This window comes from Akebia trifoliata, chromosome 11 (genome assembly GCF_017979445.1).
Source record: "Akebia trifoliata isolate Shusen 1 chromosome 11, ASM1797944v1, whole genome shotgun sequence".
Classification (NCBI taxonomy): domain Eukaryota; kingdom Viridiplantae; phylum Streptophyta; class Magnoliopsida; order Ranunculales; family Lardizabalaceae; genus Akebia; species Akebia trifoliata.
This window is the reverse complement of record NC_141385.1, coordinates 37847621-37862748: the sequence shown is the minus strand read 5'-3', so window position 1 is coordinate 37862748 and position 15128 is coordinate 37847621. Positions and strand designations below refer to the sequence as shown.

The following is a 15128-nucleotide window of genomic DNA, read 5'->3' as shown; positions in this document are numbered from 1 at the left end:
AGTGGCTCATCAAAATATGAGCCAACTAGCTGATCCAAAATAGTTACCACGTGGCAAACAAGGAGTTGTTGAGCAGAGTAACTCGTGGAGTAGAGGATCCTTACTTCAAAGAAACTGTTGTGATTTGTGAAAGGCCACTGTTGGTCTCCGATCCGTTTATCATGGCAAAAGAAAAGATTTACATTTCCAACTCCATATAACAAACAAAAGAGACTAAGGGTACATTGGTAATTATAACGTCCAATTCAACATTCAACATCTCTCCGCAATAACTGCTTTGTAAAAACCAGTCCCCACTCCCCACAAGCGTTAGATCCTAGCCGTTCGTCTGCTTGAGTAAGTGGGTCCCAAGTTCCATACAAATGACGATTAGGGACAGTTTTGGAATTAAAATAATATAAAAACCTATATATAGATCCTAAGATTTACTGTCTTTCGTCTGTTCTGTAAAGAAAATGGATTTTGGAGTGGTGACAGAGTTATCAGGCTTGCAGAAGCACCGAAGCCTTTATATGCCAGACCTACCACCTTGTCTTCAGGTACATTTGTGCCAATCTTTTCTTCTTCCTTCTTTTTCCCAATAAAAATTACATTATATTTTCTTTTCCTCTTTTGAATTTTTAATCTTGAGTTTTTTTTTTTTTTTTTGAGATTTTCTCACTTACGTTTATTAATACTAATAATAATAATAAATAAGTTTAACTATGTAAAAAAAATTGTCAATTTTCAAGCTTCCATTTGCTAGGTTAAAGCTTTAGATATATAGTACTACACGAAGTACAAAAAAAGTCACTGGGTGTTTGGTGAGAGGTTGTGATTTCTAACAAAACCGTCATCTAAAGAAAAAATTTCGTGGGAAAATTGTAAGGGATTATAGACATCAATTTTTAAAACAACCGAGATCTATTAGTAAATAATAGATTAAAAAAAAATAAAAATACATGATGTGTGTGCGTGTGTGGGTGGTTGGGGTGGGGTGGGGTGGGGAGAGCTTGCTAGGCCTACTTATTTCTAGTTCCTTTCAATCAGGGTCAAAGACTTTATTAGTTTCGTTCCTTCACTTTCTAGTGAAGACTTTATATGTGTGGGTCTATCATGTTCTTATGGTAATGTGTTCCTAGCGGATAAAAATTATATTATTTTTTTTCTATTTTTTATATCTTTCCCGTTACAAGTTTTATTTCAATTGTAATTGATTCAGGGGCGAAGCCAGGATTTTCTTATAGGGTGGGGGACTATAGTTAATGATAAGGTTGAAGAGCTTGAAGATGAAGGGTTCTGGCGAGAAAATTGAAAATAAAAATAAATTATTAGAGGTTGAAGAAAGGGTCATTTAGGTTATTTTTCATTAGTCTTTGACAGATGGGCCAAGTCAAAGGGCAATACTATCAGCTCAAAAATAGAGGTTATCTCAAATATCCACCAAAAAGCCTACATTCCTCCTCGACCTTCATCTTATCTCATAGACAATTGTAATTGACTTCATTACCTTCTTCAACCCGAAACCAAAATCTTTCAAATTTGATATGTTTCAACCTATTGGATAAAAATGTACAGGAGTGTCTAATTACCCAAAAAATTGAGCCCGGGGTGGGGGTCGGGGGACATGGTGAGAGGGGGCATGTCATTAGTTGAAAACTCATGACTATCTCAAATTAAAACAAACAATGGAAGGGTAGAGTCACCCAAATATTTGAGTGGGGGCAATTGCCCATTACTAGCTCTGCCTATGAATTGATTGATTTTTGAGAGAATGGGTGTGATTGGAGCTTAATTTTATGATATTTGGATTTTTTTTCTAGCTTAATTATAAAGAGTGGGTGATGAATGCAAATATGCCATACTTAGCATACATTTTCTTGATATTTGCTACACATTATTAGTTATACAACTTTGTGTTGGTAAGTTAACCCTTTCTATGGTACTTTCATGAAATTCTATGGTGAACATTCTTGATGTGCATCATATATCTAATAGGCTCACTAAGAAAAATGTTATAAGAAAACACACGAAATCTCAACCGTTCAAATATGAAATCCAGAAGTCAAGATAGATGTTGACATTACGACACTTTCAAATAGTTTAAAGTGTTTTTCTCTTGACCATTAGGTTTTATGTTCAAGGGAATTCTTTTGGACAAAGTAGAATGGAGGAACAAGATTCGTTTAACCAAACCCAAATCTTTGCTATAAGGCGTAAGTTTGTTCATCTATCAATTCTAATTCCATTGCCCAAACTAAAGCAAGAAAGTTCCAATGTTCCACCAACCCATTTCTAAAATCCACCACAAAGCACTAATGTTGGACTGATTAAATGTTTGATTTGCTAGTCTTTTTCGACATTATTATGCCTTTACAAACATGAATTATCTTCATTCTCATACATGGAACAATTACTTGTTTTCAAGCTATTTTCAACACATCAGTGTGATGTTGTACCTTGTCCCTCCCCCCCCTCCCAGCATCCCATCTATATTTTCTTACCTCACTTTAGCATCTTTGTGTCCTCTTTGGATTTCCCTTTCAATCACTTCAATATTATGTGTAATATGTCAGTGTTTGACATAGTGTCATCATCATTGTCAAAGTGTTATATCAAAGATTTGGGTCAGTTAAATGAATCCTATGTCTCTATTCCACTCTTTCTGAGCCATGTCTTCTGCTTTTGAAATATTGGACGTAATCTTCCTCTAACTTTCTTTTGCCTATTTGTCAGGGAAAAACTGTGCAAATTGAATATGGTGATTCAACATCTGTTTTAGACCCCTCAGATGCCAATTCAGTCTGTCGATCATTTCCTTTGACATATGGGCAGCCTTTAGTTCATTTCTCGGCAACATCCAGCAGGGCCTCCCACACGAAAGAACTACCAGCAATCAGGTATTTGATCCTTAACTTGCTTCCATTTTTATTTACAGTTTATAAATAAAAGAAAAAAATCCATTGTGCTTGAATCTTACTTTCTTTTGGATGATTCATAAGAACACAAATATTCTTGCTTGACTCACCTGGTTGCTTTACAAGGCTTCTTCTTGGAAACATTAGAGTACCTGTTCAGGTTCTAATAGTCTAGTTTTGAGCACACATTTGTTTCTATCACCATATACAATTTTTTGTTCAGTTAACACATTAGCATGCATGTTCCATCATCACATCATCGAACCCTTAGAGAAACTCCAACACAGTCCCTATCCAACTCTCCATCTCCTTTCACTCCTCATTTTGGATAGCATGTTTGGGGTATCTAATAAATTTGGGGGTCCAACTCAAAACCAATTGTCTATGAGTGGAGAGGCCCAGGATCTTATAAGGAGAAAGACAAGGCAATTTGTGTTTGATGTGGGACTAAACTCAACATGCCCCCGTATGTGTGGGCCAGAATGGGCCAAAGCACGTGGAGGAAAGAATGGCTGCTTTGATACCATGATAAATTTGAGGGTCCAACTCAAAACCAATTGTTTATGAGTGGAGAGGCCTAGGATCTTATAAGGAGAGAGACAAGGCAATTTGTGTCCGATGTGGGACTAAACTCAACATGCCCCCGTACGTGTGGGCAAGACTGAGCCAAACCACGTGGAGATATGAATTGGGTGTCATGGAAGAAAGAAAGGTTGCTCTGATACCATGATAAATTTGGGGGTTCAACTCAAAACCAATTGTCTATGAGTGGAGAGGCCTAGGATCTTATAAGGAGAGAGACAAGGCCATATGTGTCCAACGTGGGACTAAACTCAACAATATCCATTTTTTGGCTCCAAAATATTTCATGACCCCAACTGCCATTTTGGATATTAGGGTCTCCAATGCTCTATCTCCATCTCCATTTTGATTGAATTAAAAAATACATTAAAATATTTATGGATAGCATGGCTGGAGTGTACACCCCTTGAATATCCAAATTGGCTATCCATAAGCACATGACTACCTATTATGGGTTGTCATTTTGGATATCCCTGTTGGCATTGCTCTTATCCCAAAGATTTTGGTTCGGCTCAATGAACCTTGCTCCACTGTTCAATTCTGTATAGAGCCATGTCTTCTGTCTTGAAGATGAGTTCATGTCCAATTTCACCATCTCAATCCATGATCTTTGGGGCCTTTCTTTTACTCTTTTAGAATTTTCAACTTGTCCATGCAAGTTCCGGTCAATTTAGACCTTCAATCAATGGGTCACCTCTCATATAATGGATGAACAATAGCTTGATGTTTATTGTGGTTCTCTACCACATATGGTTACTTACTCTTTTCTGCACTTCTTAAATTATGTCAAATTTAGTACTAAAAGATTTTCGTCCATATGCACTAATTATTGCTCCATCTTGCTTAATATCAAGGTGCGTTTCCTGTTAATAGCATTCTGTTTATTTTTTTTCTTGTCTGATTATCTCCTTTTTTTTTTTTTATTTTGTGTTCATTTTTTTTAACTTTCTTAGCTAGTACTTATATAACTAAATCGATGTTTTTAGGGTTGGAGTTGTCTTTTGTGGGCGTCAATCTCCGGGAGGACATAATGTTATATGTGGACTTCATGATGCTATCAAGTCACACAATCCCAAAAGCAATTTGATAGGGTTTTGCGGTGTGTATCTATAAATTGTTCTAGTTCCAAATTGAAGTCTAATAACAAGTCAATTCTTTTTCCCATATTATCCAATTGTTTTTAAAGTAAATCCATTACTTTAGTCTGGAAAAACACATTGATATTTGTATTTTATGATGAATTTTCTGAGTGATGGACATTTTCCTTCTAATTAACAAACTTAAAATATCTAGTGAATATTTCTCCTTTAGTTTCTAAGGAGCTGGTATATCAGTTTATGATTATCCACATTCTCAATTACATGCTTGGTTATTTATTAATCTAGTATTCCTTCTCCCCTGCACCAATCAGATTCAATATATATATATATATATATAAACCTCACCATAATCATATTAAACTTCAAAATTCTCCATATTAGAACCAAGTCAAGTAGCATGTCTGTTGATTAAAAGTCTTGCAATGCTCAATACCAAAAGGGTTTCATTACCCATTAGATCCTCTCTATTGAGCTTCAATTGGTCCGGCAAAACACCCTTCAACATGCTCTTTCAAGCTACTAGGGATAATCCCATTAATGCTTGAAAAAGAAAACGTACCAAAAACATTGACTCCATTGATCAAAATTTTGACCTTGAGGATTTTTTATCAACACCAACTAAAGAAAAAGTGCCCCTTTAGAAGGAACATGAGTCCCTAAAAGTATGTTATAGGGTGGAGGATATTTACAGTCGCTGCCACCCTAATGCAACACTCCTCGTTTATCTAGAAAAGTTTTTTCCTTAACATTTCAAGCCTCATGGCTACCAAAGCTAGAACAGTGAATAGCAATAGAAAATATGTGGGGGCCTAGAAAAAAAAGTGATTGTTAGAGTTGGATACTTTTTTCATCAATTTTTGGTTTTCTCTTAGTTTGACAATGCTTATTTAATAATGTATTTGTTCATTTGTATACAGGGGGTACTGAAGGTCTATTCACACAAAATATGATAGAAGTCACAGAGGATATGGTTTCGACTTATCGCAATCAAGGTATAGTTTTGATTTATTTTGTCATGTTGGTTTTTGGCGTAAGAAATCTTCTGGTCCCCAAATATAATTAAAGGGTGGGTCAACTCCTTATCCATGTGTGCCTCGATGAGATGAATCTTTTTTTCTTGAATTATTTCATAAAACAAATCTTCTCCTCCACACCAAACTCATGTTTTTATCCATTCCTCCCGTATTTCGTCATGAACACCAATTGTTTTTCCCATGCTTGGCTTAGCCATTTATTTCTTTGAGGATCAAGTTTGTAAGCAACCTTTTGGACTCAAGCTATACAAGGAATAACTTTGTTTGATTACTCTTGTCTTCTTGCTTGTGAAGGTGGTTATGGCATGTTGGGTAGAACAAAGGATCAGATAAAAACAAGTGAGCAAGTGAAAGCTGCATTGGATGCATGCCAAGCATTAAATTTAGACGGGCTTGTGATTATAGGAGGTGAATATAATTTAGATTGGATAAATTTTAACCGACTTTAAATAATTTCCACTTTCAGATTCATGTTTCTCACATTTAATTTTGTTTGATTTTGTGTAGGGGTCACATCTAATACAGATGCAGCTCAGCTTGCCGAGACATTTGCAGATGCAAAATGCCAAACAAAGGTGCTTAATATATTTCAGATTAAGATTTCTCTTCCAACTTCTGTTTTCTTATGGACAATGGAAACCTTGTACTGTATTGATTTGCACAACATGATATTCTCATTTGTTTCATAGGTGGTTGGTGTTCCTGTTACCTTATATGGGGATCTGAAAAACCAGTTTGTTGAAGCTAATGTCGGATTCGATACAATATGCAAGGTATACGATGGTTATTGTCACTCACTTTGTAGTTCTCTTATTAATTAAACTATATTAGAGATGTTGACTATGGAATGATTTTTGTCTTTCTTTTTAAATTGTAATATAGGTCTAAGAACAACAACAAAAACAAAAGCCTTAACCGAAGATTTGGGGTCGGCTAAACAAATCATGTTCCTCCATTCTTTTCTGTCCAAATCCAAGTCTTCTATCATCGTGAGACATCTATATATAAATTAATTACTTTAGACAAATTTCCCGAGGCATTGAAAATGTCCCCAAAACAGTAGCATTAGGTTGAACATCAGCATCGATTATCTTTGAGTTTACAATGAATCTCTAGAGGAGTATAACTGTTTAATTAACAAATAATTGGCTTGTGATATAATCCCAGACGAGTAATACACCTAGGATAAGGATATGTGCAACAAGAATAAGCATCCTTACTGCCAAGCACGGTTTAAAGTTTCATACCATTTCAAAATGTTTCGTCTGAGACATTCTGGTTTCAATTGAGACCGGAACGAAACCTTGAATGTCTTGGTTTTTCTCCCAACCAAAACATTTACCTTGAGACAAGGTTTTAAACCTTCCTGCCAAGGAAGTAATATGGCAGCCACAAATGAAATAGCTTCTGAATATTGTAAAAAGGGTCATTCATGTCTGGTTTTAATTCTTGGTACTTGTAATTGTATCCTGTTGAGAAACTGGAAATTCTGTTTTTAGCAGTTAGGTGTTGAGATCTTTCTTCTCTCTTTTTTAGCGATTTATGTTTGTAGCTTACAATTTTTTTTTTTGTTTTTTTTGTTTTACCCCTAAAATGGGTTGTTAAAGTTGTTACTTTTATGAATGTCTGGGCTATCTAATTAATTCATGATTCTCATATTGCAATTGCATACTTGAAATTTATACAGTGATGATACACTTTTATGCCCTTCAATAATTGGAGAAAATATGGTTCACAATTTCTTATGTTTTTCTTTAGGTGAACTCTCAACTTGTCAGCAATTTATGTACTGATGCACTCTCTGCGGAAAAGGTAAACTTCACATTTCATTCATGTACTTACGGTCAGATTTTGTTTTTACAGATTTTATTCTCTCTCTCTCTCTCTTTCGTGGTCTTCTGTTCTTTTTTCTTTTCCTGTGTGCCATGATTTTGAAAATCTACATACAAGGGGAAGACCCCAGTAAGGACTCTAAAATGTAACAATTTTTTTGAAAATCTGAACCCCAACTTAACTACAACCATGTTTCTGTTGCTACTCAAAAGAAGAAAAAAATGTGCTCTCGAAAGTGGGTTCCCAATGTGTGTGTTGGTAGTTACTGTTAAGAATACAGGTGCAATCGAAACAAGAAAATGAATTGAAAAACCAAACACAAGTTGCAATCACACAAAGAAACATAGAGATTTTATGTGGTTCCGTCTAGATTGAGGTACATCCATGGGTCACACCGATTCCACTATGAAGAAAAACTCGCAGTTTTAAATTAAACCTTTTCACCAAAAACGAGAAATATAAATACCCCAAGAAACCTAACTAGAGATTTACATAATATTAGTGAAATAACAGAAATTCCCTTGGGAAGGTGTGTCTTGATTTACAGTACCTCCTTGTTGACTAGTACTATCAGGCTCCACAAACCACAACAGTTTCAATTTACAATACACCTACAGCACATGGTTCTCTCTTAATCTAAACTTATACTCCAAACAAATTTTCTATTTTCTTAAGAAAATTAGATGTAGATGTCCATGCAAAAAGCCTAAAACACTGATTGTTTTTGCTGTTTCAGTATTACTATTTTATTCGACTAATGGGAAGAAGGGCATCTCATGTTGCTTTGGAATGCACACTCCAGTCTCATCCTAATATGGTTATTTTCCTTCAGCTAGAAGACTTGATACTGTTTCTCCAAATATTTGTTTAGACTCCATGGAAACTTAACTTACCATATTTATATTCAGGTTATCCTTAGTGAGGAGATTTCCTCTTCAAAGCTTACCCTTTTTGATATAACAGAGCGGATTTGTGATGCAGTTCAAGCCAGGGCAGAACAAGGTCACTTTTTCTGCATTTTTTTTTAATTATCTGTAAGACAATTGTTCTCATTAACATATTACTGTAGATTTTATTTAAATTTTTTTTTTTTTTTTGGTATTTCAGATAAATACCATGGAGTGATTCTCTTACCTGAGGGGCTTATTGAAAGTATACCTGAAGTATATACTCTCTTGCAGGTAATTTAATGCTATTATTATTACAAATTTATGCTAATACGCGAGAAAGCTAGTGATTAAGAAAAGCATATTTTGAATGAAAAATAAAAATAAAATGTAATGATGACAGTTATGATAATGATAAAAGTAGTATTTTTTGTTTTCATTCCTTACTATCAAAGTAAGTAATTCCATGTTTTTTAAATTGGTCTTCACTAACAATAAGAATTAGAATTTGAATGAGTAATAGTAGTAGTGGATGGTTGTTTTGATTTCTCATCATGAGAGAAGGCAAATAATACTTTAATGTTTATTAATTGGTTTTCTGAGGATGGAAGTGTGCTTCTTGCAGGAAATACACATCTTACATAAGAAAGGGGTTCAAGTTGAAAGCATTCCAGCACAGTTGTCACCATGGGCATTTGCTTTGTTTGAGTTCATGCCACCATTCATCAAAAAGCAGGCAATCTTTTATTATCATTCTCATTTTCGCCTTGTTTTGTTGATGAAACGATTAAAAAATGTACTATGCAAGGGAAAGAGAACTCCAATTCATGAAATCTCTTATAACATCAAGTTAGGAAATTATAACTTTTAAAGCAATATAGGTTTATTCATTTAATGCTTCAATGAAAAAATAAACTCATTTGAGTTGCCCAGTTGGCTCCTTCGATCTTGAAAGTTGTGTGTTTTCCAAACCTGCTTAGCTCTGCCTCTGTAGGCACAACCTCTAAACTATATTACCCCTTGTACAATGAAAAATCAAGTCCACCCTAATGTCCTTTGTAAAAATACTAATTTATTCCGAATTCTTGGATGATTTTTACATAAACCCTCATAGGGTATTTATAGAGATTACATCAACCAAGACATATGGAAAGTAGCCTAATATAATATTCTAGAATATCCTAATTGATATATTATAAATATCAATAAATATTCTAGAATATCCTCCATCACAACATCACAACCTTCCATTTGTGATGAGATACATTCACAATGTTATAGTGTATCTCATGCATCTTAATGCAATACATCTTATTCTCTAGCATCCTTCATTGAAAGAAAATGAATAACCATACCTAGTCTCTGAGTAGGATCAAGGATACATGGACCCAGTCTTTGTCTGAGATCATGTTGCCACGCCCAATAGTGGATTCTGTGCTTTTGTAACAATTAATCTACCCAATTGGGTTCATGTTTTATCAATAATAAATGTCATTTATGGAATTGTTGCTTAGAAGGTTATTGGGGGTATTTTGTTCAACATAAAAAGTTTTCATGACACTATTCTTACCCACCACTATTCAGTTTATTGGCATTTTTCTATATCTTCCACCTTTAGTTCGCCCAAATAAAAGGGATAATTTGGATTGTTTGGATCATTCAGTTGTCCAAATGTTGGCCTAGGTTGCTATACTTTCTTTCACAGGCTTGACCAATCAAGGGGTTGGTGTCACTCCCTTTATTCACATCTTGTGCACATATTTATGGATCTTTTTACTGGTCTATAGATGGGGAAGTTTGATTTTCCCAAAGTTAAATGGTGTTGAATTTCTTTTCTTCCTTTCTTTATTATGATAATACGGTTATTATGATGGATCTTGGTCTGTTTGTTACGTTTGGCGTTTTTTATCATCTTATTTTACATTTTTTGTTTTTGTTTTTGTATCAATATTCACAGACCTTAACCAGGTTAGCAAACTGGCACCTTCATGTTACATACAATGTTGCTTAAGTTCCTTCGAGTGTTTGATCTATTAGCTGGAGACATTTGATTTCCAGAATTAAATGCTGTTGGATTTTTTTTTGTTTTTTGTTTCTTTTACTATCATTTCTATAATGTTCATTTCCTCATGAGAGGACATAAATGATATTACAAAATCCATTTTTAAGACAAAATCCTTATGATGCAGCTCCTTCTTTCCCCTGAATCAGACGACTCATCACAGTTGTCACAGGTCTCTCTCTCTCCATATATATATGTATTGCTTTTTGCTCTTACTGCTTTACAGAATAATTTATTTCGAACTTCTTTTGTTGTGACAGATTGAAACTGAGAAACTTTTGGCTCAACTAGTGGAGATAGAGATGAACAAGAGATTGGTAGGTCTGGAATTTTTTAATCATAGCTGGGTATTTTCAATATTTCTATCATTTTAATTATTAAATGCTGTTATTTTGTTGTTACTAAACAACAGTACATATTATGCTCTAAATAAATGTAGTTGGATGCAATTTTGGGTTTGGAAATAATTCATCAATTTTTCCTTCTAGATAATATATTAATTCTTTTACGGGAATAATGACCTAGATTAGAACAGTAATATTATAATCGTAATAAGGCCAGACCCTCTACCCTACAGTAGGAAGATATATGATGGAATCCTGACCATCCAATTTGAGTTAGGTGAAGTAGTTTGAGTCTGTTGGTTAGTTTAGATCAAGGAAGATACATGCCATGTTTAACATGGAGATGACACATTTTTGACTTGCAATGCTATTATAGTATCCCATTATTCCCCTATTATTAGTTTGTTTCTTAGTTAGGATTTCATTATCAAGCCTCATCCCAAAAAAATTTGGTGTCGGCTTAAAAAATCTCTTTCATTAAGTTCTGTACAAATTCATGTCTGAATGAAATGAAGGATAATGATTCATGTCACGAGGTGGCAAAGCTCTTAAAACAGTCACCACTAGACCGACATAACCATCATTTATCTTGGGCAATGTCACATTCTATTCTTGTAATTAGTGTTGGATTAGTTCTTTATTTGATTGACTCATTTTCTTTTTGATATTTATATACAGACAAATGGTACATATACAGGAAAGAAATTCAATTCAATTTGCCATTTCTTCGGGTACCAGGCTCGAGGTTCACTTCCTTCTAAGTTCGATTGTGATTATGCCTATGTAAGTATTTTGTTCTCCTTCAATTGGTTTGTTTTAATTTTTTGATAATGTAGGGTATGTATCCATCATCCCTTTCGGGATGGGATAGTTCCCAACCACATGGAAGTTTTTTCTTATGTGTAACTAAGTAAATCAGGAGACCACCCAGTTTCGAACGCACGACTAGAGGGGAGCAATCAATTGGTCTAAGTTTCCAATTTTAGTTTCATAGTTTGAAAAGTTTTGGCTCATTCCAGATCCATATTTTATATGCAGGTTCTTGGACATGTTTCTTATCATCTTCTTGCAGCTGGGGTTAATGGGTATATGGCTACGGTGACCAACCTTAAAGATCCTGTGTCTAAGTGGTGTTGTGGTGGTGCTCCATTAACGGTTGGTTTTCTACACATTTCTTCTTGAAATCCTTTGTTGGAAAAACCTTGCGAGATGACTCATGGGAAGGCGCTAACTCAATCCAAAGATGGCTACATGTTCCAGTACAAACTCTATATGTAAAGGAAATAAATCGTCAAAATTTCTTAACTGTAATACCAAATTCTCTTGAAATTAGGCATTCCAGAAACCAACTTGAAGAAAACAGACAGAAAAACATGTCTCGCTCCCCCACCTTTTATTTATTTATTCTGTTATAATTGTTTGATTCTGAGAGAGACTTTTTAGAATTGCTGTGAGAATATTTTAGAATTAACATAACATAACATAGAGTTGACTCTGAGGGGTTGGCTCAATGGAAATTTCGGACTGATAAGCTGTTAATGCCTGTAGGTCATGAGTTCGATACCCAGTATGGGCATTAATTCCTCAGGGGCCACCCCGTGAGGGTGCACCCTCACTTACCTGGTGCGTGTGATGTGCAGGTATTGCACGTGCTCCAGGACTAGTCCTTGGACAAGGACATGGTCTATGGACTGGGCAAAGACCAGATGTGGGCCTGGTCCCCTGTCTACAGGGATACCAGGTTATCAAAAAAAAAAACATAACATAGACTTTTTCTTCCTTTTATAAGGTAAGAACCTCATCTTTAAAGGCAATAGATGATTATTATTTTATTGATTGAATAATTATTCTTAGATAATTACCTTTGGTGATATTGAATTATTGAGAATTAAAACACGAATATATTACTAACCAAGCTGATAATTTAATTATGGATCTGGATCTCCATTTCTTTATTTTAAATTGTGAACTGTTGTGGATTTGACTGGGTGTAGTTCACACTTCAAACAAATTGAAACTTAATAAGTCCATTAAAATTGGCTTAGACCGTACTTTATCTCTATCTTCTAATGAACATGCCTTGTATTCAAGTAAAGTTTGAATCTCATACTTGATGTACATTTTTTTACTACTCTCTTTCTTTGCAGGCTATGATGACTGTAAAAAGATTGTTACATGGCTCTGGGGTTTCATCAATTGGAAGACCATCAATCCATCCTGCTCCCGTGGATTTGAGAGCAAAACCTTACAAGTAAGGACACTTTTCCCATTTTTTTCTTATTGGTAACAAAAGAGTTCCTCTTCAAACCTGTTGCGAAGTCCATATGAATAATAATTTCTTCATGAACCGTTTCTCTTTATAGGCATCCATCTTAAACTCCCTCCAATTTCAGTAAATGAACATCACTTCCAATCTACTAATGGTACTTGTGAGACCCTCTATTTTCTTACCAAAACGGTATCATAAAAGTTCTTGAGTCTATTGGTCATGGCTACTGGCATAGGGAAAGGCACGAATTAGCGACTTTACTTCATATATCGATGACTCAATCCTTGACATCAAAAGATTTCATTTTCCTTGCTCGTCTTAAGAAAGGTTTAATTTTTTATTTTTACTTATATGATGATGATACTAACAGGTTGCTGATTCGAGATGCTGAAAAGTTCCTGATGAACGATCTCTACCGAAATCCAGGACCACTTCAGTTTGTGGGATCAGGATCTGACAGCAAACCCATTAGTTTGTCTGTAGAAGACCAGGACTACATGGGCAGGATAAAGGAGTTGCAGGCTTGCCTTGACATGGTAATAAACACCAAGTTCTCTCTTTTTGTGTTACTAATTTCGAAAACTAAATTCTCACCAAGTAGATGGTAAGAACCATTTCTAGATTTTTTTTCTTTCTGAGACCCTATAATATTTTTCTTGTTATCGTTCAAAAGACTTCGTATAATTGAAAATTCATGTCTAGAAGGGATGATTATTGGTATCGTTCTCCCTTGAAGAACATAGTGTGAATATTCATGTACACTAAGCACATAACCATCCACCATTTATAGACTAAAAACAATGATCTTTGATAAAATCAGAGTTGGATGGTTAGAGTCAAGGTGCACTTCTAAAATGCTATGTGATAGACCTATATCAATCAAATTAAAAGGAAAATTTTATTAGAATGGAAATAAGACCAATTATGTTTTATGAAGGGGAATGTTAGCTGGTAAAAATGAATCATGTTGAGTAGAAAAACTAGGAAAGATAAAGAAACTGTAGAAGTAGCTCCAATAGGCGATAAACTAAGAGAAAATCGTCTAAGACATCGACGTTTTAGGAATGTTCAACAAAGGCTGATTACAATCCCTAGTTAGAAGAAATATTCAAGTCGAAGGTTTTAAGAGAGAGAGAGAGAGAGAGAGAGAAATCCAACAGAATGTGAATGGAGATGGTGAAAACAAATATGAAACACACTTTCAATAACAGAAGAAATGGCTCTGGACAGTGGAATAGAGAAGCAAAATTTCTTTAGCCCACTCCAAATCTTTGGGATAAGGCCATGATGATGAAAAATAAGAACCTTTAATTAATAAATCTTCTATTGCCACACCAACTTTTACTAATGATGCCCTAAATTTGCGAGGATGGCATTAGCAAAAGTTGGTGTGGCGATAGAATCTTTTTTAATTAAGCTTTGAATTTTCCTTTTCTGTGTAGCTTCGAACTTGAATCGTAAGTAAAATATCGTATCCTTGTGTGGCAGGTGAAAACAATGGTGAAACCGGGTTGTTCCCAAGAAGTGTTGAAGGCTGCCTTGAGTTCCATGTCTTTTGTAATCAACATTCTTTCACTCATGTCCACCCCTGCCAAAGGCCAGGCCTCATTATGAACAAATGGCCTCATTGCCCTGATATTGCTATTTGGATAGATTATGCATGTAGGCCTGTCATGACGATCGGTTGTTTTAAGTGAGAAATGTCTATAACAGATGTTTCCATGGTTGATTTCCTAATAAGTATTTGCATGAAATGATTTAGAGACCTTTCAAGGCCAGGGTCACATTGTAAGAGATGCATCTAATAATATTTGCCTATTCAGTTTGACTCATAATTGAAACTACTTGATTGTTTTAAATTAGTTTAAGGATAAATATTTTGGTTGGGTGGAGACTGAAGACGAATGATGGCAATTGGCGAATGGACAAGATGCATGAAAAAGGTGAGTGAAAAGTCTAGGAACACAAAATCATTAAAGGGACACATGAACTAGTCTTTTTCATCCCACAAAAGCTGGAATCGGTGCGCTTCCAACTTCTGAGGGAAACCATAATCAGAATACAGCTTCTGAATCTAAAATATGTTTTTTTTAAGTGCGCAGAAGTGGATCCTTTGTAGG

General features: G+C 35.0%; 1 protein-coding gene across 1 annotated transcript; it reads left to right on the top strand.

Moving 5' to 3' along the window:
- Positions 1-265: 265 nt before the first annotated feature.
- Positions 266-14834, top strand: LOC147391513 (pyrophosphate--fructose 6-phosphate 1-phosphotransferase subunit alpha-like). The gene is made up of 19 exons (XM_086417187.1): positions 266-539; positions 2716-2879; positions 4466-4578; positions 5497-5571; positions 5908-6021; positions 6121-6188; positions 6303-6386; positions 7372-7425; positions 8183-8263; positions 8355-8448; positions 8554-8627; positions 8959-9069; positions 10523-10567; positions 10656-10712; positions 11418-11522; positions 11778-11894; positions 12887-12990; positions 13379-13544; positions 14497-14834. Exons 1-19 carry the CDS (start codon positions 456-458, stop codon positions 14620-14622), a joined length of 1836 nt encoding a protein of 611 aa, XP_086273313.1. The 5' UTR covers positions 266-455; the 3' UTR covers positions 14623-14834.
- Positions 14835-15128: the final 294 nt, after the last annotated feature.

Excerpts from the sequence above, each read along its gene's own strand:
- LOC147391513 (XM_086417187.1), top strand. The coding sequence starts at position 456 with ATGGATTTTGGAGTGGTGACAGAGTTATCAGGCTTGCAGAAGCACCGA. Across the intron at positions 2,880-4,465 it reads AAAGAACTACCAGCAATCAG|GGTTGGAGTTGTCTTTTGTG; the intron begins GTATTTGATCCT and ends CGATGTTTTTAG. Across the intron at positions 10,713-11,417 it reads TAGAGATGAACAAGAGATTG|ACAAATGGTACATATACAGG; the intron begins GTAGGTCTGGAA and ends ATTTATATACAG.